The 27220-nt window shown below is 41.0% G+C and overlaps 1 protein-coding gene across 2 annotated transcripts in view; it reads right to left on the reverse strand.

Annotated features, from left to right (window-relative positions):
• Window positions 1-5732: 5732 nt before the first annotated feature.
• Window positions 5733-27220, reverse strand: part of DCBLD2 (discoidin, CUB and LCCL domain containing 2) — a 42282-nt gene continuing 20794 nt past the window's right edge. For both annotated transcript variants that reach the window (XM_069019446.1, XM_069019434.1), the window contains 12 exons: window positions 26143-26194; window positions 24720-24792; window positions 22361-22494; window positions 21678-21718; window positions 19503-19718; window positions 17810-17934; window positions 13833-13980; window positions 13251-13421; window positions 12185-12278; window positions 11761-11810; window positions 10755-10892; window positions 5733-9739 (listed from right to left, as the gene is read on the reverse strand). In XM_069019446.1, coding sequence (XP_068875547.1) covers window positions 9297-9739; window positions 10755-10892; window positions 11761-11810; window positions 12185-12278; window positions 13251-13421; window positions 13833-13980; window positions 17810-17934; window positions 19503-19718; window positions 21678-21718; window positions 22361-22494; window positions 24720-24792; window positions 26143-26194 — 1685 coding nt within the window. In that variant the 3' untranslated portion in view covers window positions 5733-9296. The remainder of the gene's footprint in view (window positions 9740-10754; window positions 10893-11760; window positions 11811-12184; window positions 12279-13250; window positions 13422-13832; window positions 13981-17809; window positions 17935-19502; window positions 19719-21677; window positions 21719-22360; window positions 22495-24719; window positions 24793-26142; window positions 26195-27220) is intronic.

The raw sequence follows: 27220 nt of genomic DNA on the forward strand, positions 1-27220 counted from the left end.
GCAAGGTCCATGTGCTTATCGTATTTGTACCCTACAGAGCACTCTGAGAAGCCCTGGGAATGAGTTTCTGAGCTGGATGCATTGCTGTGATCTTACACCTTTTCACCAAAAATTCTTCCATGAGGTTGTTTACAAGTGAGGACCTGGTAGCTCTGTTAAGTGCACTGAAGGCAGGAGGTTTTAGAAATGGCCTGTGAAACTTTCTGGAGCATTTATTTGCACAAGATATGGGAATAAAATGTCAGGGAGAACTGAGATGAGGGAAGGTACCTGCGTTGAGAAGGAACCTGGAGATTAGGAAGCCATTCTGTTTCTGGTGGATAAGGATTTGTTCCTTCTGTGGTGTCTTGAGAATGTTTTTTTAATCCCATACCATTTTTGTTTGTGTTGTGTCCAGGGTGGTCACTGCTGCCCCCTGGCTCCAGGACTGTTGTGATAGGTGAGAGCCAGACTGGGATTTCCTGTGAGAGTTGGGAGGGGAGCAGCCACAGCTTCTTCCTTCTGGGCAGGTGTACTGGTTTTGCACGGGCTGGTTTTTGGTAGTGGGGGGGCCACAGAAGTGGCTTCTGTGAGAAGCTGCTGGAAGCTTTATTCATGTCTGGCAGAACCAATCCCTGATGGCTCTGAAGATGGACATGCTGCTGGCCAAAACTGGGCCAATGAGAGAGGTTGGGAGCACCTCAGTGATAACATATTTAAGAAGAAAATCCAAACAAAGTGCACACAATTTTTCTTCTAGTCAGAGAAGAGGAGGAGGTGAGAACATGTGAAGGAAAACAACATGGCCGCACCAAGGTCAGTGGAGAAGGAGGGGGAGGAGGTGCTACAGGTATTGGAGCCAAGGTTCCTCTGCAGGCCGTGGTGAGGACCATGGTGAGGCAGCTGTGCCCCTGCAGCCCATGGGGATCCATGGGGGATGCAGAGATCCACCCACAGCCCCTGAGGGAGGTGCCCATGCCAGAGTGGGTGGATGCCTGGAGGAGGCTGTGATCCAGTGGGACACCCGGTGGAGAGAGGGGCCCCTGCTTCCAGGCTGGAGCAGCCTGTCCTTGGAGGACTGCACCCCGGGGAAGAGCGACTGGTCACAGCAGTTTTGGGAGGGCTGTGTGCCCATGGGGGAATTCACAGTGCAGCAAGTGTGGCAGGACTGCTGCTTGTGAGAGTGGACCATGCTGGAGAAGTTCATGGAGAACTGTCTTCTGTTGGAAGGACCCCACGGTCTCACAAGGGAAGGACTCCTCTCTCCGAGCAGTGGGAAAAAATCTCAGGTGATAAACTGACCAAAACCCCCATGCCCTTGAATCAGGGGGAGAAGGGGGAAGCAGAGGTTAAATGATTTGCTAAGAAGGTGTTTGTTACAATGCATACAGCTTGCTCAACACTTATTATGTCTACCAAAGCAGGATGAGAAGATATAAGACTATTGACAAAGGGAAGGAATCTGGACCAAAGATTCTGTTTTCAAACCTAAAACTAAGTTAAACCAGCCTTGAAGTTTGGACTTGGGCCAGGGACATAAAAGAGCATGTGCAGGGAATCAAGGTGAAAAATTCGTAGCGAGGAAGACGCTTTACTTCATCTGAGGAAGACCCTTACTTCATCCCGGAGACCCCTGCCCACGACCACCAGACGACACTGCGCAAGCACAACGCAGGTGTAAGTGACATTTGGGCTCATTGTAATATGAGGCGGGGCTAGGTAATGAATATGTATAGGCATGTTGGGAAACCTAATGAATATGGACCTTGTAACCCGATATATACCAAGCTGAATGCAGCATGACTTTGGAGGAACTGTCCCCCATGCGACACATACCTACTTCTTATTCCAGTAGTGGAGTCTTTTCTGCATATCACCCTGTCTCCCTGTGCTGTTGGTGGGAAGGAGGGAGGGGCTGGGGGGGAAAAAAGGTGTTTTAAGGGCTTGTTTTACTTCTCATTATCCTCTTCTGATTCTGTTAGTAATAAATTTACTTGGCAACTTTAAGGTAAGCCTGTTTTGCCCTTGGAGTGTTTTTCTGCTGGTCCTTATCTCAGCCCATGAACCCTTTGTTAGTATTTCTTTCTCTCATCTAGCCAGCTGTGACAGGGGAGGGTGAGTGAGCGACTCTTGTGGGTGCCTGGCATTGGGCCAGCATCAAATGACAGTGGGCGATTTGGCTGGCCACACAGTGTGGTGTCTCTCATCGGGGACTTTGTTGCTTTGTGGTTTTTGCCCATTTCTTTTCCTTTGGCACTGTGACTGGGCTTACTGGCTTGCTTCTCTGCTGTTTGGGAGCCCGGAGCCAGTGCATGCTGGGTTGCCCCCCACTTGCCTCTGCACAGCCCAGACCCAGGGACCAGCCAGGACAGGTGAGCTACGCAGGGGAGCGATTCCCTGCTCAGCCCCGCTGTTTTTCTGCCACTACACCCGTTTTTTCGCCACACTTTAACCCACACGCACTGCCTGCCGGGCAGGCTCACCCCGCGGCTCCTGGTATGACCGCGGAGTTTCCGCTACCCCCGGCGTGAGCCAGCCCCTGCTGTCCCCGCCGCTGCTCCGAGGCTCCTGCCACAGCCCATTTCGCCACCCAGCCCGCCCGCCGTTACCACGTGAAGGAGCCGCGGCTGAGCTGGCAGCAGCCCCGGGGGAACCACGGCACCCGCCTGGCCGGGAGCCACCAGCGCCCCTGCCGGCTGTGGCCGGAACCGCACCCAAGCGGAAAGGGCCCGACAGCTGCGAGAGGCTGGCACGGGGTTCTGGTTCTGTTTGTTGGCGCTTGTTTGCCGTGTTGTCCGTATGCATACTAGTAAAGAACTGTTATTTCTTTTCCCATATCTTTGTCAGACAGCCCCTTAATTTCAAAGTTATAATAATTCACTGGGAAGGGGGTCATATTTTGCATTCCAAGGGAGGTTCCTGCCTTCCTTGGCAGACACCTGTCTTTCAAACTAAGACTGATTTTGGTGCCCAGCGTAGAGCCTGAGGGTAGCAAGAGGAAAGGGTGAAAAAGGAATAACAGTTCCTGGGTAACATCTCTTGTGTGCTGAATATAGACACCTCGTTAAGCAGCCCCATGTGGTCTAGCATACCCTGCTTTGGCTGGCACACAGTTAAAAGGAGTAAGATGAATGTGTCTTTATAAACAGACTGTGTGAATCTGCTTGTGGATAGGGCTAGGAGCTTAGAGACAGGGCAGTAACACGAAAACTCTCAGTTCTGGAAGATGTTACTAATCAACACAGACTGGTGCTCAGCCAAGGCCATGTTAAATTGCTGAACCTAGGGAAAAGGAACAAAGAGTTAATAGGTTTTTTTCTTTTATATAACAAAAAGGGGGGTGCCTATTAGAGGGGGGCATAGAATAGATGATTGAAGAAGTCTGTACCTTCTGAGTACCTCAGCCAATGGGCAAAGGAAGAGGGTGTTGCGGCCAGGAATTAGGATAAAAAGGGAGTTGCATCCCCCAACAATTCCAGAGACCCCATGGGAAATGCCCACGGCCTCTCCCTTTATTCAAAAAAGTTACAGGACTCCTCTTGTCTCCTTTTTGGACATAAACCACTGGTGTTTGTTAATTAATTTTCCTTCTGTGCATGAAAGGCTGCTGTGAAAGTAAACCCACAGGCTCCCAAGTCACATGTAACATCTGAACATCCTGAAGTGGTTCCATCAGGCATGGTGCTGCCTCCCAGTGCCTCCACAAGACAGGAAAAAGTAAAAGACAAATACAAGACAAGAGGATGTGACAGCTGCATCCCAACCACTTTCCACATCTCCCCTCTTCTAGGCTGAGATTTACATCACTGCACTAACCTGGCTGCCTGTGAAAGAGGTACATTTTTTACTAGAACAGAATCAAGGAAATTTGGAGGGGTTTTGTTTAAGCATAAAAAAATTATGCTTCCAACTTGGTTCACATATAACATGGGTGATCCTCACTGATCAATTAAGTGCCTGTGAGGAAAATGCTGGATTGATCCTGACATTTTTCCAAGCATTAGCACTTTCCTACTCTAGTAGGAAGAGTAGGAAGTCTGTGGTGTGCTTATTTTTGAGGTCTTCTGAATACAATTTTTTTCTGAAAAGTTATGTTAGTAAACAGATTGTACAGTATTTTTTTGTCATAATACGTAATATGAAGTCCTTTTTTGTATAAATAATTATGTTCTGAGCTGAAGAATACCTCACTTACTTGATATGAAAGCAAAAATTTTTTCTTTTTTAAGCTGCAATAACCCACATTCAGAATTCGGGCAACTTTTGACTCAGTAGGGTTTTTTAAGCATTTGTCATTGCATATTTAGATTATACAGTCACAGTCTTACTTTGCTAACCAACCTCCAAATAGCTGGTAACAAAATCCCCTTGTTTCCATGGAATTGTCAGTGCTATAAGGAAATAAACTTCAGTGCAGCTGTATTAGAGAAAAGCTGATTAAGACAGTGGTATTTTTGTTTAATTGGTTGTATAGAAAAAATAGGACTTCATATGCTGTTTTTCCTCAAATTAAGTGAGAATAACAGTTTGGTTTCATTTTTCAAAACTTACTAATGCTGTCTTCAATTGGAACCACATATGGCATCTAACTAACTATATGTAGTTATATTTACTGTATACTTGTAAGCAAATATTGTATATACATTCCTTGTGCATGTGTTTGTAGATAAAGGATCAGTTAAGGACAAATACCTTTTTTAATGTTAAATTTCTGTTTTGTTCTCTATGCAGTTTCATGGTTAGGAGACATGAAAACCATCTGAGGTGAAGTCTGAAGACGCACAAAAAGGAATGCCAGGTAAGGGGTTTTTTTACTGAGTGAATGAAGATCTGAAAATATTTGTGTTTGAATTGCAGAACCTGAGAACAGTGAATTTGTCAGATATATCTTACCATGCAAAATGAAAGGAGAAAAAAATGGTTGAAACAACATAAAATTGTATATACAGCTCCTTGGAACTGTTCAGTGTCAGTCTGCTGGCTCTGAGACGTTCTGCATCCAAGATCCTGAAAAAATGTGAAGTTTCATAACTAGTCATTTAAAAAAAACCCCACACTCTGAAGTATAATAGTGTTCCCATGGGAAAACAGCTTCCTTGCACCCCTCTCTGCTTGTACCAACAAAGCAATTCATCACTAGAGAGTGTTTTTAAACTGTTGCATTTATGAAGGAGGATTCAACTGGTATGCAGTGGATCACCAACACTTGTTTTAAATTCTTACCTAAGGAACAGACAACTCATAAGGCTGACTGACACTGGACTATCATGTGCAGTAGAATTCCTTAGTCTTCATCTCCCTGCAGGTCAGCATCACCAGCTTTAATTATGTGCATTCTTTGATGTTTTAAGAGAGATTTAAGTGCCTGGTAGAGCAACAGCAGCTTCTTCCAGCTTGCAGTGAGACACTGTGAACTCACACCGCCTTTACTCATAAAAAAAGAGTAATTGTGACTGCATTCTTTATATGAGGCACTGCAGTGCTGGAATTCATATGAAGGGGAAAAAGCACAAGCAGCATCAGCTTTACTTGGTAACTGGAAATAGCCATGGTCTCGTTGAAGGCTGAACCAGCAGCCTCTCCAGCAGTGCAGAGGTGCTGTGCTGACTGGGGACAGGGACCAGCCCACCTCCTGCCAGGAAGCTCCTGAGACAGAGCCTGACCCTGTGTAACTCACAGATAACCCCAGCATTTCCAGACTGAAATGAATTAGATAAATGAATTAGATAAAAGGTAGGTGTTAACTGCAAACATATTGAGTAATAAGTATGTACAGTTTATTTAAAATACTTCTTAACATATAAAACCCCCTCACTATTTATACAGTCTAAGTCCTAGCAACATATACAAATACTGAGCAACTACAGTACATGCTGAGGTAAGAACATACATTCTGGGAGAATACTCAAGCCAAACAAGAGTGAAATACATATTATATACATGTCTTCACATATAAGAGAGACCCATGAAATGTACCTTTGCTTTACTGTACACAGGCAAATTCTAGTCTTAGTGTGTCATGCAATTAAACCCAACTGTTACATATTCAAATGTAGCTTAGCCCTAGCACATAACATGTTCAAAGTCTGAGGCAGGAACAAAGCCTGGGACCAAATTCCTTCAGAAAAGGGGCTTAAATTTTAAAAACATCTATTTCTTTAACAGCTCATGCTCCACAGATGATGAAGTTGCATTATGTTTTCTTAAAAAATAACCCACTGTAGACAAACTGTTTAATTCTTACACCACCTTAGCTTCCAGCTATCCACAGTTCTACCATTCCTGGTCTGAAGTAAAAATTAAATCCAGGTGTGTTTACACTAACTTCAACACATCCATTTGTTTTTATGGTAATTTTTCTAAGCCTAAACTGGTGCAGGTTGAGAATGGAGAGGATTCTTAACTTGGCTGTAATCGTATTGTCACATCTCAATAGAAACCAACAACTTCCCACCCCTTTCAAATAGAATCAGCTCAGGTAATTTCAGTTATACTTGCTGCTGATAGCTAAGAACACTTACTCACCTGTTTAAGCAAAACTACAAAGATTGCAGACTATTTTTTTCAGGCAGAAAAAGCTGCAGTAACATCAAAAGTACAATTATAGGCAGGAATTTGCTGTTCACAAATGGGTCTTATTTACCATCCTTCCTTACATTCACATTTAGGCTTAAGACACCCAACTCTAAAATAAGTAATTAAAAAATGTCATTCTCAATGAATGAGAGAGAATGATCAGGAATTGTAGAATTGGGCTTTAAGGTAGCACAGAGTATTTTCAGCATCTTTGTTGGTGACATGGACAGTGGGACTAAGCACACCCTCAGCCAGTAGTCAAGCAGTCAAGATGCTGGAGGGAAGGGATGCCATCCAGAGGGACCTGGACAGGCCTGAGAGCTGGCACCTCATGGAGTTGGAACAAGGTATTGTCCTACACCTGGATCAGGGCAATCCCAGGCACATGTACAGGCGGGGCAGAGAAGTGATTGAGAGCAGCCCTGCAGAGAAGGACTGGGGCGTGTTGGTTGATGAAAAACTCAGAATGAGCCAGCAGTGTGCTCTCACAGCCCAGAAAGCCAGTGGAATCCTGGGCTGCATCAAAAGGGGCACGGCCAGCAGGGTGAGGGGGAGGATTCTCCTCTGCTCTGGTGAGACCCCACCTGCAGTGCTGCATCCAGCTCTGGTGCCCACAATGTAAGAAGGACACGGAACTGTTGGAGCGAGTCCAGAGGAGGCCGTGAGGTTGGTAAGGGGACTGGAGCCCCTCCCCGATGGAGACAGGCTGAGAAGGTTGGGGAAACCTCACTACACCCTCCCAGTATCTGAAGGGGCCTGCAGGGAAGTCAGAGAGGGACTCTTTGTCAGGAACTGCAGTGACAGGACAAGGGGTAAATTGGTACAGACTGAAAGAGGAGAAGTTTAGGTGAGATATAAGGAAGAAATTCTTTACTGTGAGGGTGGTGAGACACTGGAACAGGTTGCACAAAGAACGTACGGACACCCCATCCCTGGAAGTGTTTAAAGCTGGGTTCAGTGGAGCTCTGAGCAACCTGATCTAGTGGAAGGTGTTCCTGCCCATGGCAGGGGGTTGGAACTAGATGATCTTTAAGGCCCATTCCAACCCCAGCCATTCTATGATTCTATGTAACACATTTTAGATGCTGAACAGGCCACAAGTAATTTTTGAGAGTTTATATACAGCCCCTCTGCAAACAGATTTTCAAGTGCTAAGTGAGGATACTGTACTGGTATTAAGGCATGGTGGCAGCCCCTTGAACAACACTGCAATTTCCATTTAGATGTTCTCCACAGTGTTTAAGGACCTGGGCAGTAAACAAGGCTTTGAATTACATCACAAAAACAAACATTAACTCCTGCAGTCCATAAAACTGGGCTACTGTGTAGGGAGGGGGTCTCACATGTACGAATTAATTCAGCATCCTTCCAACAGTGCTGTTAGAATAAAAATACAGCATTTTGATAGTGGGGTTTTTTCCTCCTACTTAGGTAAGAAAGCTGTGCTTTTTTTTCTAACAAGATAAAAAATGGCAAATATGACATTCATATTGTTTTCATTTTGTGATTAGCTAGCTAAAATGAGTCTACATTACCCCAATTAATGACTGACTGCAATGTTTTCATAGTACAGAACACTGGAACATTCAAAAGACACAAATTCCAATAAATACATTTGAAATGGACACTCTTTGGAAAAGTACTGGTTCTTTTGCAAAGGTTTTGGAGTCTTTCATGCTTCTAATAAGAACAATCATTAAAAAAGCCCTAAGGCTAAATTTTGTCAGTTGTGCTAAAACGTACCATATGTGCTAAATACATGTCTAACACAAAATGTGCACCATTAGACTATTTGTGTGCTTCCCTAAGCACTCACAAAAGTATGTACAGATCTTTCTTTGTATAAACTCACACCTGAACACAGAATAATGGACACTCTGGGGAAGGGCAGGGCCTTTCTCAATTCAAGTCACCTCCGAGACCTGGATGCTTCTTGCACTGAGCATCAGGGAAGTCTGACTTGGAGGCAGATGCTATTCAAGTGGCCCTCACAGCACAGGAAAAATGTAAAAGCAATTGCCAGGTAGTTTGCTTGTGCCGCTCTGTGCCTCCTGGGTCCCCTAGGAAAGAACAAGACTGAGTGCCTTAAGGAGAAGAGGCAGAAAAGAGATTGTACACACAGCAGCTTGTAGTTTTGGAAGGCTAACCAAGAAGGCAGGAACCTTCTGAGGAACACACAGCTGACAATTCCCCATTCTGTTAACAAAAACTGAAATAATACAATTCAGAATCAAAACTATTTTAGGCCATGAAGCTAAAGGGATTTTTAGCTTGTTAAGTCCAAAGTTGTGCAGACATTTTATAAGGAAAGAGGAATTTTAGAAGCTGTAGTGCTTGCACAGAAATTAAGGGCTTTGGGGTGGGGGTTTTTTCCCGAACAAATAGTACCATTAGGAAGAAATGACTGGCTTTTGTACTCCAACTGTTTCTCCCAATTTATCATTCACATCTATGAATTACTGAAGCTAATCATGAAGAGTTCTTCTCTCATGTCAGACAGACAATTGTACAGTAGTAATAAAAAAGTCCACGGTTCTGCAGGAGACAAGCTGTTAATTGTACAGACAGCTTGAGGAAAGGCAGAATTACTGTTTTCCCAGACCTCCCACACCACATCTTTTGGATCAACATAGTATTATTTAAGACTAACACTATCGAAACAATGGAATTAAAAGAATCCAACTGTGAGCTTTATGGAACTGGCTTTTAGAAACAAGCCATCATTCTACCTTACTCGTGAGCTAACTTTGTTCATCCTTACTCCCGCCGGGATGGGCCACGCTCTGCGGCACCTGGTACACGAGTTGGTCGGCACTGCCTGGCCCCAGCTGCCCCTTTGGTATATCGTACAGTGCCTGTGCTGAGGATGCACTGTCTGTCCTGGATAACAGCTTATTGCACGTTCCAACCAGTGGAGGAGCTTGATTCCCTGCAGCTTTGAAGGTGGAAATGGAAGAAGCACCAAGAGGTGTGCTGGGATGGCTGGACATGTCCATGATGATTGGAGTGGCATACTCAGGTCCAGTGACAGGCAGTGGCTCGGCATAGGCATGGTAAACTTCTTGGATGGGGGAATTGTAAGGGTCCAAGTCAGCGTAACTGGCTTCTTTTCCTTCCTCTGGTTTGAAGGTTGATCTCTGGTGAAGTGTGCCCACAATTCCCCCTACCAGGGGCTGAGCATATTCTGTGTTGCCAGCCCCAACAAAACAAAATATAAACATGGTTAATGGATTGTTTTACAGACAACCTGCCAGTAGTCTCACAGAGATCATTATCCCACATCAAACCAGTAGTCCATCTCTGTCCACCAGTGCCAATCACTTTGGAAAAGGACTCCTTTCCACTCAACAGGTAAAGCCAAAACATTCTCACTTCTCTGATTTATACTTCTTCCCAGGTGAGCTGTAATTTCCCATGCTGCAAATCTGCCTGAAAATAAAGCTTATTGAAATGTTCTTCTTTTTAAATTAGATTCAAATAAAATTATTCTGCCTGTGTCTGGATGAAAAGTGGTCCTTGGGCTGGGGGGTTTGTCCTTTGAGGGGACATGCATGTAGTCAGCTGAGGTGTTTTAGCTCAACAGATAACCTGAGTTACAAAAGCTGGAAGTGAAAAGCCTAACTTTTTTAGCTGGGTAAAAACAGACAAGCAGCCACAAGGAGAAAAGTAATTCTGCCTGCCATGAAGCTGTAACTCCTGCACATCTGCCCAATTCTGCCATCAGCAGGTAAGCACAGAACCAAAGGCACAGTCAGTCATACTCCTCTCCTGCCCGGGTCACCAGGGAAAGGGCATGTGCCACTATCCATAAATCCTCCTTTTCCAGATCAGAAGTATGATTTAACCCTTATAGTGAGGGTAGAGAATCAGGTGCCACATTTCGGATCTGTGCATAAAAATATTGTGATCAAATTATTATACAGTGCATGAAAATATAATCAAAATAATACTTTAACCCTTTATGAGGTTTAAAAACAAGTTAAGAACTGCATTAACTTGGGCAAGTGTCTATCTACAGCACACTGAATGAGAGAACAGACCTGAAAAAGCCTGCATTTTAAGAGATATGCTTACCCACAGAACTACTCATTTCTCCTCTGTTCCCCCCCAAAAACCAGAGAATAACTAAATGTAGCCAGATTCCTGACATTTTTTGCCATGTCACATATATATATAAATAAACATGGCCCACAAAGTACCTGCAGACTCTGTTTGCAACATTGTTGGGACTTCTCTTGGTCTTAGGTGACTGATTTCACTGCTGCTGTAGCGTACAGGAGTTTCTTCATGTTCTGCTGATTTGGTTGGGATAAACTGCTTCATTCCTTTCCACCATCCTTCACATGGGTTAAAAAAAACAACAAACAAACCACCCAAGATTGTGTATATACTGTGTTTGAAGCTACTAAAATATTTTTCAGCACAGCTTGTTATTTTGTTGAAGCAGGTAAATAATTCAATTATCACTATTTGGATTAATACCTTAAGACAACAAAGCTGTGACTTTTCAGAAACAGACACGTAACAAATCAAAGTGAGGGCATGAAAAGGTTCCTTGTCTAAAGGGTAAGACACACTGAAGATTGCCAGTAGGCAGACACACAGATATGCAAGTGAGAAGTGAAGCACAGTCATGCAGCAGCACCAACCCAACCGCTGCAGCTGCCCTTTGCACTGGGGCACAGGTGGTTTCAGGACCACTGCAAAAGGCTCCTTGGTGCAATTGTCCCACCCTGAGTTTGTGAAGCCCAAGACAATATGATGGAAGATATACCTAAATCCCACATGCTTACTAGGGCAATGAAGACAAATTTTGACAGAATTTATACACCAAGATGAAAGATTTTTTTCCAGGACAAAAAAAGTAGCAAAGAAATGGTTATGGAATGTATAAAGATATTCCTTATACATTTTTTTCCTCTCGTGTTGTATAATTAAGAGGTTCTATACTTTGTTCACTAAAAAAAACCCATGAAGCTGTCAGCTCTAACAGGAGTCACGACATTTACTATTTCTGAAAAAAAAAAAAAAGAAATCAGAGAAAGAAGGAGTGAAGTTTGTCCAGAAAAGACATTCAGTGTTTGCTATGCCTCCCTCAGTTAGCATTAGAGAAGCTTCTGCTAGTGGAAAATGTGTTAGTGCAATCTGAAATACACATCGAACAAAACAAGCTGAGTCAGTGGTTTCATAAAACCATTTTGTTACCTGCACGATCCCAGTAAGGTAGATCATATGTGCCCTCAGTTTTTTTCTTGCTGTGAAAGAATAAAAAAGGAAAAAAGGGTTATTTTAGCTAGTCTGCTTATCAAAAGATGCATTAATTAATGCTGACCAACTACCACCTTGGCTGTAACTGGTCCTCAAATTTAATGTATAAGCACCAGTAACCTGGCTTGCCTTCACCAGTCTGCTGCTACCAGAGAAACCAGATTTTAGTCAAAGCACTTCTAATGAAAAGTTACAAAAAGCTGTTTTGTCCTTGCTATTCAAGAGATTATTTTCTCAGAATGCAATTCTTTCTACAAATGCAGACCACAGAGTTCCCACAGCAATAAATACATGCAGTATTTCATTCCCACACACCAGGCTAACATTCATTTAAAGCACTTTCATCCATCTATTCATTTACCGGTTTCTCCAATGCCACGCACAAACTAAGACAAGAATCAGAGTAGTGAAGACCATCACCAGCACTGGAACCAGAACTGCTGCCAATGCCACATCTGAAAGCCATTAAATTGAGTGGTGTCAGACAGAAAGAGCTTCTCATGAATCAGGTTTTGATTTGAAAATTACTTGGGTAAAGCACAGAGTTTTCACTTTTAGTGTCTATCACACCAGATCCCCCAGCTAAGCTACTCTGCTGGATGCTCCCACAGTGCAGACTTCAATTAACATCTGGCTCTTCTACATGCATGCACAGCTGTGGTTTTGAAGGGTTTTTCATCATAATCAACCAGTTTGTTTTAATATATGGTTTTTCCATTACAACAATGTATTCTGTTATTTATGCAGAAGATCCCTTAGTGCTACCACTTAAGTTTGAACCTACTTTAAGAAGTAAATTCCACAGTACCTTACCAGTTAATCCCAATCAGCCTGTGCTGGGTCTGTGTGTGATCCTGTCCCCTGCCATCCAAAGGACACTTCAGCAGTGCCCACATCTCCATCTGCAGTGACTTTGCTCCCTTTTCTGACTGTTTTCTTCAATAAATGAAATGACTACACCAGGTGACATTTTTCAAATTTCATGTCAACAAGACTGCTCCAGAAAATATTTTCTACGTCAAAGGTGTTTTATTCTAAGAAATTATTAAATAAAGCAGTTACACCTGATTAATTCAGAAGGGAAGTCCAAGTTGCAACTTCTTCTGACAAAATTCGTTCAGTGATTAAAAGCTGAACTCAGTTTGAACAAGTTCTGGAAGATGGAACTATTTTATATTTACATATATATATATAATATATATATTTATATATTACTTGGCAGATTGGTTTCGTTTCTGCATGCAGTATGCAACTGTACATCTTTTATCATATTTGTATTTAATAACTGGTAAGCATTAGAAATCAAATATTGATGATCTGCTGTAGTATGTGAAGTTTTGAGAAAATTTCAATTCAGAAAGCACACTTAATATATGCCAAAGCACTATCAGGAGTTCCAAACACTTCTTCTGTTTAACTGTGGATACCTTTGGTTACACTTGGAGTCACTGTAGTGTTTTTTATTTCAGGAGTGAAAGTTGTTTTATCTGTCTGCAGTGAAGTCTTCACTGAATGAATGGAGTCATCCATGAAGTCAGCATTCTTCTCATCGTTCTTGTTCTGAGGTGGTGGTGGCAAGGTGAGTTTAGGAGCACGACCTTCAGAAGAAAAGAATTTATAAGGTAAGTTCTTTGAAGTGCTAGTTTTCCATATCTCCTTTTTAGGAGAAGACAGCTGGAACAGTTTGCTATAAGCTTTTGTTCACATTACGTAATGAGGAACCCCCCCACCATGAATCAATGACACGGAAAGCAAGTGATTGGCGTCTTTCAACATACTTATTTTGTAATTACCTTGTGTACACCAAAATTCAGTATTTTCCTGGTTAAGTGTAGTAACTTTTGGATAAACTCAGACGTACCAGTTACAGAATGATTATGCAGCCAAAAAGTACTTCAATCTCATTGAAAATATACCCACAATAAAACTTTTAACCTTAATAATTTCACTTACAACCTTAAAAGTTTAATTTCTTATCTTGCACAATTGAAAGCTTTCAGTTGTCTTACCTATACTAAATTGACATCCTAGCAATTCTACTTTCATTGCAATTTTCTGGTGCCATTTTACGGGGTTAATCCTAAAAAAACGTGCAATAATAGGCGGAATGAAATTATTGCGAACTTCCTGGTACAATTCAGTATTCCCTTGGAATATCTAGAAAAGAAGGTGAAAAAAAGAGAGAAACATTATGTTCTACAAACACAATAGCAATTAAGCAACTACTACCAATTTTGATGTTTTATTTAAAGAATAAGCAGTGAAGGATCCAATTCACCCCAGAACAGTGCTGCTGCCTGCACTTGTCCATTCCCTTGACTCCATTAAATTTACAACTAAATAAAATAAAGAAAGGTGTGTGCACATGCATGCACACAGCTACATAGTTCAGAGTAAAGGTACCATGTAGTATCCTACTGATGCTCCCCAGGCAGTGCCTGCTGTTACACATCTCACATGTTTATGGCACTGAGTCATTCCAACTTGGGTCCTTTCTTGGTATTTTGCTCTTAACTTTTCAAGCATACATGGATAGCAAGGAGCTGTGACACTGTGCAAGCAGGAATTGAGCGGTGCCCTCACACAGCCCAGCAGTTCAGCACTGTCTGTCTGAGGACGGTATTCATTAGAAAGCATTGGGAGGCGCCCTCAAGTGTGTAACCACACTGTCCTCTCCTGGCTGCTGCCTCTAAGTGCTGAGCCACAACAAAAGAATTCGGGCTCAGAATGTGAAAGCTCTTCTCAGTCTCATCCTGAGCCATGAGGTTCTGCAAGAGAAGGGCACCGGCTGCGTGAAGGATGAGCTCAAGCTGGTCCTTCACTGCCATGCTTGCACACAAAGAACTCATCAAAATGTGACAATACAGAATGAGTCTGGTTGAAGTTTAAAAGCAGTGAGCAGAGTCCCTGCAAGATGCAATGGAAGCACACTGACAAATTTACAGCCAACCATGGGGTTTTCACCCCCAAGCTGCTTAAAACAATACAGCAGCTTGGCCCAGTACTCCAACCCTCCCTCTCCTTTAGGAGGACTGGTTTGGCACCATCCCTTTTGGTAGGAAGTGAGCTGTCCCTCCATGTTCGTGCACAGCAGTGGGGCTTTGGCCCTGCCCATGCAACTCTGTGGTGCTGCTGCCCCACTAAGGTGACAGTAAATGAGTTCTTTCTTTTGAAGGCATTTTTGATACAGATACTGCAAATCACAGTGGACACAGTGCAGAACAGAATTATGGAACTTGCCAGGAAAAAGTCATTATTACAAGGAATTTTCTGCTCACTCACACCACTTGGTAACCAATAAAGCACCCTGCCATTCTTAGGGACAAGCCTGCATTGTGTAACAGCTGATGTGTCTGCATAACATGGAGCAGCCAAGAGCTTTTAGCACATTTCTGATCAATGCAAATCACTGCTGTTTCAACCTTGATACACAAGAGAAGAGATTTCTGTATTGCACTCCTGAGTTTAAGGTATTTGAACAAAATGACTAGAACATCCCTAGAGGTCTGAAAAATTATTCCAGGAAACTATCCATTTAAAAGAAGTCCCTGCCCTGAATTTAAGCTTACTGTTCTTAAATATACTTAGTGGCAACAAATGAAGACAAAGTAAATGCAGGGGCAAGCCTATGATGTTATTTTGGAAATTAATGAGTAACACCAAGTAGTTGTATTTCATGTGTCCACAGCAGACTGGGTTTCAATTTACAGCCACTTTTCCCTTACTACTTTTTTTTTTTTTTTTTTTTTTTTGTTAATGACAGGCTTGTAGCTACAGATCTCACCAAATAATTATTTGTTTTGGTAAGGATGCGAGGGAGAAGCAAACTACAGAGGTGACTTCCTGTGGGGATGCACCCACCCTGAAATGCTGTACTGCATCCTTGCTTGTCCTGTCCCTGCCAGAGCCCATTACCAAAAGAAGGCACATCTGGCTGCCCAAGCAACACATGCAGAAGTTACAGATTAGAGATACAGATGCCCAACTCTGAAAGTTAAATCTCATGTCAGGTTTCTGAGGCTGAGGTTTCTGAGCATATAACAGCAAGGGCAAAAAGAATCAATGATGACTCTTACCTTCAAGAAAGATTAGCAGTAAAGATCTTTAGTCCAGGCTTTTATCAGTCAAGCTTTTCATGTCTGGTGTTACAGAAGTAACCTAACTTTACCTGCACCTCCATATTTTTTGTTACCCTAATTTTTGCATTAAAAAATAATTTGCTTATGAGATCAATGGAGTACAAACTTTTTCATGAGAAATCACTTTCATATTCTTTTTCTTTCAATTTCCCTCTGTGCTGTTAGACAAAGCTTTTCCAACCTGCAACTCTTGATTTGTCTTTTTTCCCCAATTCAAACATTTTACTTTTTTTCATATATGAAAAGTTAAGAAAAGTTTTTCTTGAGTACTGCCGAACCTATAAAAGGTATTTGCAAAAAGGACTACAGGAAAATCTTGGAAAAGCTTCTATTCTCTTGAAAAATGTTAGGAATTTCAAACATGTTTCAAAAAAACAGGGAATAGCACCTCCCAGTTGGTCTGCTGTGCTCAAAGGGAGAAGCCTGCAAACAGATGCATCCAAAAGTACATTTGTTTCAAGTGAGGTGATGGCAGATGGAGAGAAAATCTGCTATTTTGAACCAAACTGAACCATTTTTTCTGTTATTTAAATACAGCTGCCACTTCTGGGTACCTCTGATTCTTCATGCCCTGTCCCTTAATGACACACAAAGTGCAAAGAAAGATCTGTTGCCTGCAATTTCAGGCTCCACAATTTGTTTCATTTCATGAGCATGCAAGAGGAACAAAACATTCAAATTCAAGGCAAGAGCTGCAAAGATTTTTTAAGAAAATTATCAAACTAACACTGAAGCCTAAATCCAGGCAGCTTGCTAACTGAGATCTTATTTTATGGCCAGAAGAGGGCACTCAAAACTAGCAAAATATGCTGGATTTTTCCTTGAATATTTCACACCAACAGTCACTCTAGTTCACAGGTAGGCTCAGACCCACCTGTAAATTCTCCTCCTCTCTTTCAAGGGCTTCCTACTGTGCAATCATGTTCAGTGTTCAAAAATCTCTTAATTTAACAAACTTCAGCCTTTTACTTCATCAACAGGATGCTACATCCTACCTTGAAACATTCTTAACCCAGAGTAAAGAGAAGATGACCAAGGACAGCCAAAGAGTGACCATTCTTAAAGCCTGTTTCTAAAAAACTACCAGGCTAGTAGTTACAGTTACATGTATGTAGTACCACAGGCCTACAGAACTAAGGTAAAATAAAACCAAGGATTTTAAAAACAAGAAGAAGGAAAATCTAGCTGCAGTCACATTACCAGGAATCCTGTCATTTCTTTTAAGAAAATCTGATCTGAACCACTGGAAAGACACGGATTTTCTCATTTTTACTGTCTATTAAATACTGCAGAGCTTTAAGGGAAATAAGATTATCTTGCTGCTAACATTAGGGACTTTTTCTGTGTGGCAAAACATTTGCAGTCTGAACATACACCCTCTGCAAAGGCTACTCTCTTATATAAGAAACTTAACAACATTTGGTTAAAAATTGAGATTGACAGAAACATAAAACATGAAAAATTATACAACCCCTAACATTTATTCTGTAACCACAAGAGGATAAGAAAGTAAAGCTTAATTTTAAAACATATAGCCTATTTTAAAAGAAATACAGTTATTCTTGAAGTGATGCGGTACCACGCAGACTACCACTGGCAACAGAAGTTTCTTGTACAGAATATTCCCACCCCAAATAGTAATAGAAATAATATCTGAGCTTTAGAACTGTCCAAATCCTCACATATTTGCATACTGTCATATTTTCGCCTGCTTATCTGCTGTTTATGATTCAAAATAACACTGAAAAGGAGAGTTATTGAATGATTCTTCACCATACCAAAATGAGTTGTATTTACAATTGTGAAATCTCTATAGAACATACCTAGAAGGCATGTGGTATTTTTACCTTATCTTTATCCATGCCAGGTTCTCTGTACACTGTCCACTTCTGTGCATCATCACTGTATAAAATTCTGTAGGCTGAGACATAATAGTAGTGCTCTGCTAAAGTTGATCCAGTAGTTATAATACCTGTGAAAATTGAAGCGCCCAGTTAAGACCAAAAACTGGTACCATTTTGTAAAAATTAACAGATCAGTTTTTGAATCCAGAGCTGCACATCTGAGAGTCTTTCACAGGTCCAGTTAATTTCAAGAAGTTTTACCCAAAGTACCAGCGTCTGAAACTTCCACAGTAACTGAAACTTAGTAATCATTTTACTTACTCTGTGTTTTAATTTTCATGATATAACCTTGCTAAGCCCTTTTCCCCCCATTTCTTGATGGAAACAGCCCGTTCATTTGACCACAGCCCACTCCTGACCCCTGCTGCTGACACAGCTCTTCTTGTACTGCCAACCTAAAGGCACCACTCAAAGAACTGCAGCTGATGCTGCAGCACAACTCACACAGGAAAGCTGTTTTGGAAAAGCTTATTAGCACAGGAATTAGAGGAGTAATGCAAAATCCAAAGAGTCCCCAGGGAGCTAATAACAAAGGCCACTGGTAAACCAAAGTTGCTTAATGGCAGGAAGCCATGCTGCTGATATCAGGGTGTGCAGCTGAGGTTACAGAGACCAGCTCAGGCATTTTGGAAAGACAAACCCAAACTGATCAGTGGAACATGCTTCACAATAGCCTTTAAGCCCTGGACCCTATGAAGCCCTCCACCTAAATCCAATTTATTTTTGATTCACATCAGATGACAAACATGCCCATTAACAACAGCAAATCGCCTCTGAACAATGAAACCAGAAAACACTAACATTGGCACTGAAGATAAAACAGCTGCACAGCTACCCTGGAAATTAAACCCAAAATGCCAACACCTTATGAAGATTAAACCCAAAAAGCCAACCAGTGCTTCACTACTTGGAATGGGCAACACTGCAGTCAACAGGAATTGGTAACCATGAGCTGGCTGCTCAACTCCCAGTACAGAAAACAAACCATCCAGAGCAGCCTGGGAAACAGCACCTCCAGCCGTCTCCAAATCAACGCAGCTGCTAAAATCACCCCCTCTGTGAAGGAGCACGGCCTAACCTGCCTAAGCCCACACTGTGTGGCCTGTTTTCTCTGGAAAGGCCCAGCAGAGACTGCTGAGGGGGCTGCAGTCCCCAGCTTGGGGCCCAGCCCCATTTGAGGCAAGGAGGTGAAGGCAAGGCTGCCAGCAGCCTTCCTGTGTCTGCTGCTTCCTCACGCTGCACTGGAACTGCTCCTACCCCTGCTGTCGGATTCACTGCGGCCTTGACGGGCAGTAGGGAAAGCCTAGGAACACAAATCAGTACACCTGCATCAGAGGTACCAGTGGGCTGAGCTGACTGGATTTCCATCTGCACCTTCAAGGAGACAGTAAGGAGGAAAAGGGAAGTACCAAGGATCCAGTAAAACCACAGGAAACACTTCAACAAATTCTGATGGAAGAGATGTCTTCTGCTATGAAACTACACCTCTTCAGCTCCAGGTTCCTCAGTGTATACCTAGGACATGGAACCAAATTCAGTGCCACCCGAGCTTTATCTAAGGCCCAGAACTGGAAAAAAGGATGTCTGTAAGCAAACTTTTAGAAAGCTGCTGAGAAGCCACATCAGATTCACTCACCTGTTATTTTCTTTTCTTTATTCAAGTCAATCTGCAACCACTGATGTTCATCATTGATAAAAGCAGCCCAAGGAGGTCCAATCCTTTTTAGTCTGGCATTTTCAGGTTTCCAAATGTTTACTTGTCCTGTTTGGTTAGGCCACTCAAGAATAGATGATGATGTGATGTGGGAATCAGGAATCACCCCAGATTCCATCCCCAGTGTCCCATAGCAACCTGAACAATAGAAAAAGATTTTACATGCAAATATTAAACTGCTGTCTAAATGTATTCCGTAACAACAATACCAACAAAACACACTGTCTTTTGCTTTCTAACAGGGATACTAGAACCAAACTAGTCATGAGAATGCCATGATTTATGCCTGTTCCAAGAGCAATGTGGATATTCTCTCCCTCACCACAGTCACACAGAGCACTCGACGAGAAGCACTGGGGACCTTTCATGGTTTAAAAGTATCTATGGTTCATGCAGGAATGGGAAACAGACTACTGGTTCATTTGTTCCTTTTTTGTGTCTATATAATTTCCTGGGTTTTTAGAACAACCCCAGGATCACAGTGTTAATTTGAAAAAAACCAAAGCATGTAGGAAGTCATGTCATAATCCTGGCCTTGAGCTCAAATACGTCTTTGAAATTAGTTACATTTTTCTGGTCATCATTCTTACTAGTTTCTTCCCACACTGAATTCTGCTGGTGGCTAAAGAACATCTCCTAAATTCAGGGCTCAATTTCTTGTCCTGTAATACCAACAGTTTTCCCCTCTCACATGCATAGTCCCCAGAAGTATCAGCAGAGAGCAATCTTTGCCTTCAGTCAGGCCTGTGGAACAACCCAGCCTAGTTTCCCTTCTCCTTTCCTTCCCTGCATCTCGTCTCTAGCTTATTCAATAATTTCTCACGTCACTGAAATTCAGAGTCCAGATCAGCATTTTGTCCTATCTCTTCCAATTTCCAGGCCATTTAATTACTTTCATACACACAGTCAGATCATATTCTGAAAGACAAAAGAACCCAGCAAACCCTGCCTGGGATCACTGTGTTTAACATTCTTTATGCATAAGGACACCAGATATGTAATTCTTTCTTTCAGCTCTTGCAGAGGTCTGGGAGAGAAATAATTTTAATATTATGTGCATTGTATTTTCTAATTTTTGCTTGTTTATACATTTCCATCACCAAACACTCCTGCCCATCCAATTCCTCTCTTTATATCCCCATTCACTGTCCCTTTTATTTATGTATTAGGAAAAGCATTTGTTTACTTTTGAAGAGTAGGTGCATGACTCCCCCTCTTTCCTTTTTTAACTTTATCTTTGTGAAAAGCAGACATGATGGTTTATGGTTTTTACATTGTTATTAAAACAGTTAAAGAGACTAAGGAAAGGCCACTGTCTTCACAGTGTTTCCAACATCCACTCAGAGATGGCATTTAGAGTGACTTACAGGAAAACCACCTTCCACTTAGAAAACTACAGCCAATTTATTTGAAAACCAGGTAAGACAGAAAGAAAAACATGCAAAGCAGTAAAGCTTCAAAAAGGGTCAACACTTGTTACACCAATCATCCACCTGGTACACATGGACAAAACAAAATATAGCAGCCAAGAAAGGACACAACTTAGAGCAAGGCCCAAGATGCCCTTCCAGAGCAAGAGAGAGAGTCATTTATCACATAGCATCCAGTTGCACAAAAATGGGAGATAAAGAAGCCAAAAGAGGGTGGACAAAAGTGAGGAATCATTTTGAGATTTCTTCCAGCTTTCTAAATAGACAACCAGGAAAGTAAGAAGTAAACCTGGAAGAAAACTAGAACACACAGTTTTTACAAATAGAGAGCAACTCTCAAGTGCCCAGCTCTGCTTTAGCAGTGTGTTTTAAGTGTGAGAGTCAAGGCACTTTTATAGACTACAACAGAGAACGAAACCTGAAAGAATCTCTTCCTGCAGATAAGCAAGGCTTACTTTAAACATCACTGTACCTATAAATGGGGTGATGATGAATCATCAAATTGAGCTAGTAAAACAATTAAAAAATATACATTATTGAGGAATGCACTAAAAAAAAAGTCTCACAAATGAGAACAAAAATTAAGAAATCAAATGCCTGCACATTTATTTCTATTCACAAAGTTTGTATGAAAGCTATAACATGCAATATGTTTGATAATGCTTACCACTCGTCTTAAAGGTGAAGAGACTTGTAGATAAGGGTCCCCTGCAGAGAACAAAAGATGATGTTTTGCAGTACCCAGTGAGGAAAACTGAAACAAACTGTCTTCAATTTATTTTTCTTGTCTGACTGCTGGCCACTGAAACCTATGCACATATTCCTGAACAAGCACTTAACATCCTGCCAGCAAGTTGCAGCGCTTTCAGTACAAACACCTTCTCAACTGAAATCTAGTCCAGAGATACTGGGTTAAAGACTTTTAAACAAACATCTACCCAGCAAAGTGCAAGACTTCAGTTAAAATGCTTTCCTTTCAAATTAAGCTAATCACAATAACACAAATCAATCTCCTGTGACTGCTTTCATTCGTGGGACGTAAAATAAAATGACAAGCTACACTCTTCCCCTGCAACTGAAAAGCTGCCATTAAATTACTGTTTTTCCACAGACCAGGAGGAATTTATGGCCAAGATGGTAAAAACTCCTTGCAGAATTAGGAAAATGATAATTTCTGGTCTAGATATTAAAGATATTTGGTAAAACAATTACACCACAGCAAAAGTGTGAGAAGCTTAGCGAAGAGAACCTGTTCAGGGAACACGGAGCTGCACTAGCTGAAATTAATCCCTCAGTGAGACACTACCTCTAAGGTGCTAAAGATAAGGAAATCATAGAAAGGACACTTACACTTCTGAGGTGACATTGTTAGCCAAGGAACCTTCATAGTACGGAATGCCCTTGCTGATTACAACATTAATTTGACCACCCAGAGTATTTGACACGACGCCTGCGTGAACACCAGCCATACAAAGTGATGATGACTTGAAGAAGGGAGGAAAAGAAAAATTTAATACTACTAAGTAAATAAATTAAACACTACAACATATATTGTAAATGTTACACTGTCCAATTACAGTCTTTGTTACTATTACATTAAAAGACTCTTAGTTAACTGTTACCTAGGTTATTTAGAAACCATTCACCTTTATTTAATATTGAATTTATAAAAAACATAAAAAGAAGGCGCTACATTTCACTGTGTTCTTGCCCAGATGTATTTGGAATGTAACTGTTGTAATCAAATAACCTCAAACCAACACCAAGGTGAATCGGTCTGAAAAAGCCAGACAGCCAGGCTCAGCCTGTAACAAATCATGTTAGACAACAGAAGTTGAAGATGTAAATACATAGACAACCTTTTAATAGAAAGCACATTGAAAGTATGTTTGTTTATTTTCTCAAAATTAAGGGGTGATGCACTGCAGATTTTGTAGCTTTTTGCCGAGGGGTTGTATTTTTTATCTTAAATTGGGGTTAAACATGGTTTAACCATCCAGTACTCTGATCCATATAAAGCCATGGTAATACATGCATACAACTCATCCTAAACAAGTCAATTACCTATGTTATAAAAGGGAATGAAGATCAGTGATAAAAAATGTTTTTGCAGAGTATCATGTTCTTGCCTTCTCTCCCTGGATGACAGAATCTAACACATGCCACAGTGACACTTCCCTGGCTTGCAGGCTGCCTGTGCCACAGTGAGTGGGACTCATGACACCAAGTCCTTCAGGCTTGCACAGAGTAAGCTCACATCCAGCAGGTCTGGAATCCTCTTTCCATTCAAGCAAGAGTACGGGATTCTGCAGGAGATGCAGCTCTCACCTCCCCGCTCACCAGATGTCAGCAATGAGAGCTCCGAGCCCTCAAGGACTGTGGACATTAGGGTCACACAGGAAAGAGTCAAAATTTTGGGTATTTTTTAAAGCAGCAACCAGTTCCTGTACATTTGAAAGAGATGCATGAGAAACCTGTACCTGAAACTTGGTCTAAAAAGTGCTGGACAATTTCATTTCTTTCCATACAGCCTGACTTCTGGGAAATTCTCTGCCTTTTCTGAGTGATAAAGTATACAAAAAGAAAGTCACAGGGCATTTATTTCCTTAAGTTTCCTTCTCCTCCATAGAAAACAATTATTCCAGATTTTGGCAAAAAGAACTCCCAACAAGCAGAACTCCCACAGATGCTGCAAATTTGTGAGGCAGAGAATCAATTTCATCTTGTTACTAGCTACAAAAATTACCTTGCAGCCATTTAGTGAGGACTCCCTGTGGACCAGGACATACAACAGTTACACTGTGGTGACATTTTTACCTGGAGGTGATTGTTTAAGCAAGTAAGTGAGGCAAGTAGCCTTGGATTTACAAATATTTGGGAAAGAAAACCAAACAGGCACATTTCAAGTTCATATTTAATACTAAAATCTTTGATTACTAACATTTTTACATTGTCTTTCCTCTGTGCTTGATCTAAGGGCTTATCAAAAGAGTATTTTAAGACAAAAAGCAGAGATTTCATGTAATTTTTAGTAGAGTGCTAGCAAAATTATAATCACTTAAAAATAAACAAAGTGAACATCCTCCCATCCTCTGGCAAGCTCATTAATTGACCTGCGAAGGCTTACATTAGAAAAATACTGTATAGGATTTTGCAGTGTTTTAAGTAAATAGTACATTATTAAAGATGCTCATTACCAATTTATAGAACTACTGTTACAGTATTAACTTTGTTGTGCAAATTATTTTATAGCTGCTGAGCATAAACAGTATTTCATCTCTCAAGTGTAACAAAAATTAAGATAGCCACTGAGACACTGCTGAGAGAGGCATTACAGTGTCAAAAACAAGAGGACATCATTGAAAGAACTGGTTCTTTCTTTATAAATCTCCCTTTTCCAACCTGAGAAAACCAACAAAAACAAAACAGGAAGTATAAAAAACACCTAACCTTTTGATTGATCCACCCTTGTCTGCAGGCCTTACAAAAATATTTAAGACTCCACTACACCACTCCTTGGAGATGTTACCATCTGAAGCACCTGTCATTTAGCACCAGTGCTCAAAAATGAGTACCATATTATTCACTTTCAGGAGGTACAAATCCCAGCGTACAGGAAGCACAACTAATGCCAACAACTAAAACTGACTTGTATTATCCACCACGCGTTTTACCAAAACTCCCTTGAGCCCGTGGTGTTTTTACTTACATCTCTGTATCCATGAGGAATAGTGCCTGAAATACCAGCAAAAGGAATCACACATCCAGCTGGACAATACTTACTGAAAGAGAACAAAATATCAAGTCAGGATATGCGTGCACCTACAAGTCTCCTACTGTTACAGAACAGTTACTGTGTTTCGGATTTACAACACTCTGCTATTCATATATCACTATGTAATGATACCTTCTAATGGAAGGCCTATCAAACCAGACCAAAAATACTCACAAGTACACAACAGCAGAACAGACCTTTGAAAATGTTTTAAGTTTCAGCTGAAAGTACAGTCCCAATCTCAATATAATGAATTAATAAAGCTGGCATTTGATAATATAAATACCACATGGCTCCTGTAAATTCAAAGTCATATAAGTAACAATATTAATGAATTTTATTTTATGAACTAGAGACCTGCATATCTATTTGTTTTGCATCCTTAAATAAAACATCTGAAAAGTAATGTTATTTTGTAACAGCTTTTGGCAATGCTTTAATAATAAAAATCTGGCCAAATTACCACTAGCTCATGAAAAGCAAGAGGCAAGACACCAGCACCTCTGGAGCAAGCCTGTGTTCATGTTCCAGGGCCATTTCATACTGCACACATGAAAATTATTACATCTTCAAGAGCTAAAAGTAAAGTGGAGTAAACTCATTAACATTTTCACCACAGTTCAGCAACAGCTGAAGCAACATTGTAGGTTCCATGAAAACAGTGGGATTCAGAGACTTTGTCACATGTTAAGGCCAGAACCTACAGTTACAGCCCTATTTTGGAACCTAAGAAAATGAAGGAGAAATGCAAAGGTTGCACTTTGAAATGTTTCATGATGCCATGGCTTAAATTCTCCAAAAAGTAAGCTTAGATACTCCACAACAGTCTGTAGCTTTAAACACTGTCTTTGCTTTAGATGGAAATGGAGAAGGAGAAAACAGGGAAATGACACATTTCCCACATCAGAATGTACAGCATTCTGTGTCTCCACAGAACCTCATTAATGAGCATCAAACTGTGAAATGGGTTTGCAATTTCTAACACATTCCATTATTTAGTGCTCCTTAGGTAACTGTAATGTGAGTTTCAGTAATTAAGTTGTGTACCTGCTGTAATATGTTTACAAAAGCAATATTCTTTCTATGGAAATGAGATATGAGCTCCTATGTGTTAGTGCAAATTAACGAGGTTCTACTGTATACTGCATGTATATAACACAAATGGGAGAGACAGGAAGAGGAAGGAGGAGTGCAAATGTCAAAATTCTTCAGCTCTAACCCTAATTAGTTTGTGTCTCAGGTTCTCTGGATGGCCAATTTTCAAGCTGCATCAGATATAAGTAACAAAGCCAAGTAGAAACACTAAAATTACTTCAATAAAGAGACTGAGAAGGAAACAGGTAAAAATCAGTCTTACTTGAATTCTGGTTCGGAAAAGTGACTTGCATTGTCTAAACAGGTAATTAAGTCTGGAAAGAAAAAATGTTAGGTCAAGAGGATGATAAAAAGACAACAAGCTTGAGTATGCTTTTTAAAGTGCAGGAAAACATACATTTGAGCCTCTGAGGCTTAACCAAAAGTCTCAGGATGAAAAGAAAAAAAATCCTACTGTATTTTCTTGCAACAGATTTTGTATTACAGTAGAACCTTGCTAATTTGTCTGAGTAACTGGGAAATCTACCGAGAATATGACAAAAGGTAAGGTTACATACTACAAAAATTCATTTTCTGTGCAGCTTAATTTTAATTTATAGCTATACTTCAGAGTAAATCAGAGGCAGAAACACATGCTCTTTTCACAAAATTAAATTAATAAGCTAAAGAGGCCTGTGTTTCCAGCATTTAATGGTTCTGCAGTGCTGAACCCAAGCACCACAGAGAACAAATGTTAGAATGCCATGTTATTGGCATTCATGACTGATAGCACAAATTTCACGTTTGTGTCTGCTGTGTATCAACACATACAGTCCAAAATAAAGAAAGGAAAGCATCAAAACCCCTACAAAATTAAAAACTAAAACTCTTTATCTGCTCTTTTTAGAATAACTTCCAGATAGGATTTTTGCCTTCTGAAGCAGTTGCTGGCACTCCTTCACTTCCTTGCAGACCACATATATCACTCACCTTTACAATGAGTGGGAGGAGATGCAAAACAAATACATCAACCTCTTTCAGAGACTTAAAGTAATCAAACCATGTAAAAAACCAAGAAAAAGACAAAAAACTAGTCAGCAAATTATGTAATTAAAGAGCTGAGGGAGTAGAGGATACTGCTACTGAAATAAAAATTTCCACGAGGTTAGTCTGTGTAACACATACAGTTTGATAAGAAAACTTGTTAGCTATCTGCCACCTTGACTACTGACTGAAAAAAATGCATTTTGTCCTGAATCTGAAGCAGTTCTTTCATTTATAAGACAACTGACATTTTTCCTCTGCTATGCAAGGTAAGCTTTGATACCCTTTCTTTAAAATTACAGCAACTTTTAGGTAGC

The sequence above is a fragment of the Aphelocoma coerulescens genome, chromosome 1 (assembly GCF_041296385.1).
Source record: "Aphelocoma coerulescens isolate FSJ_1873_10779 chromosome 1, UR_Acoe_1.0, whole genome shotgun sequence".
Classification (NCBI taxonomy): Eukaryota; Metazoa; Chordata; class Aves; order Passeriformes; family Corvidae; genus Aphelocoma; species Aphelocoma coerulescens.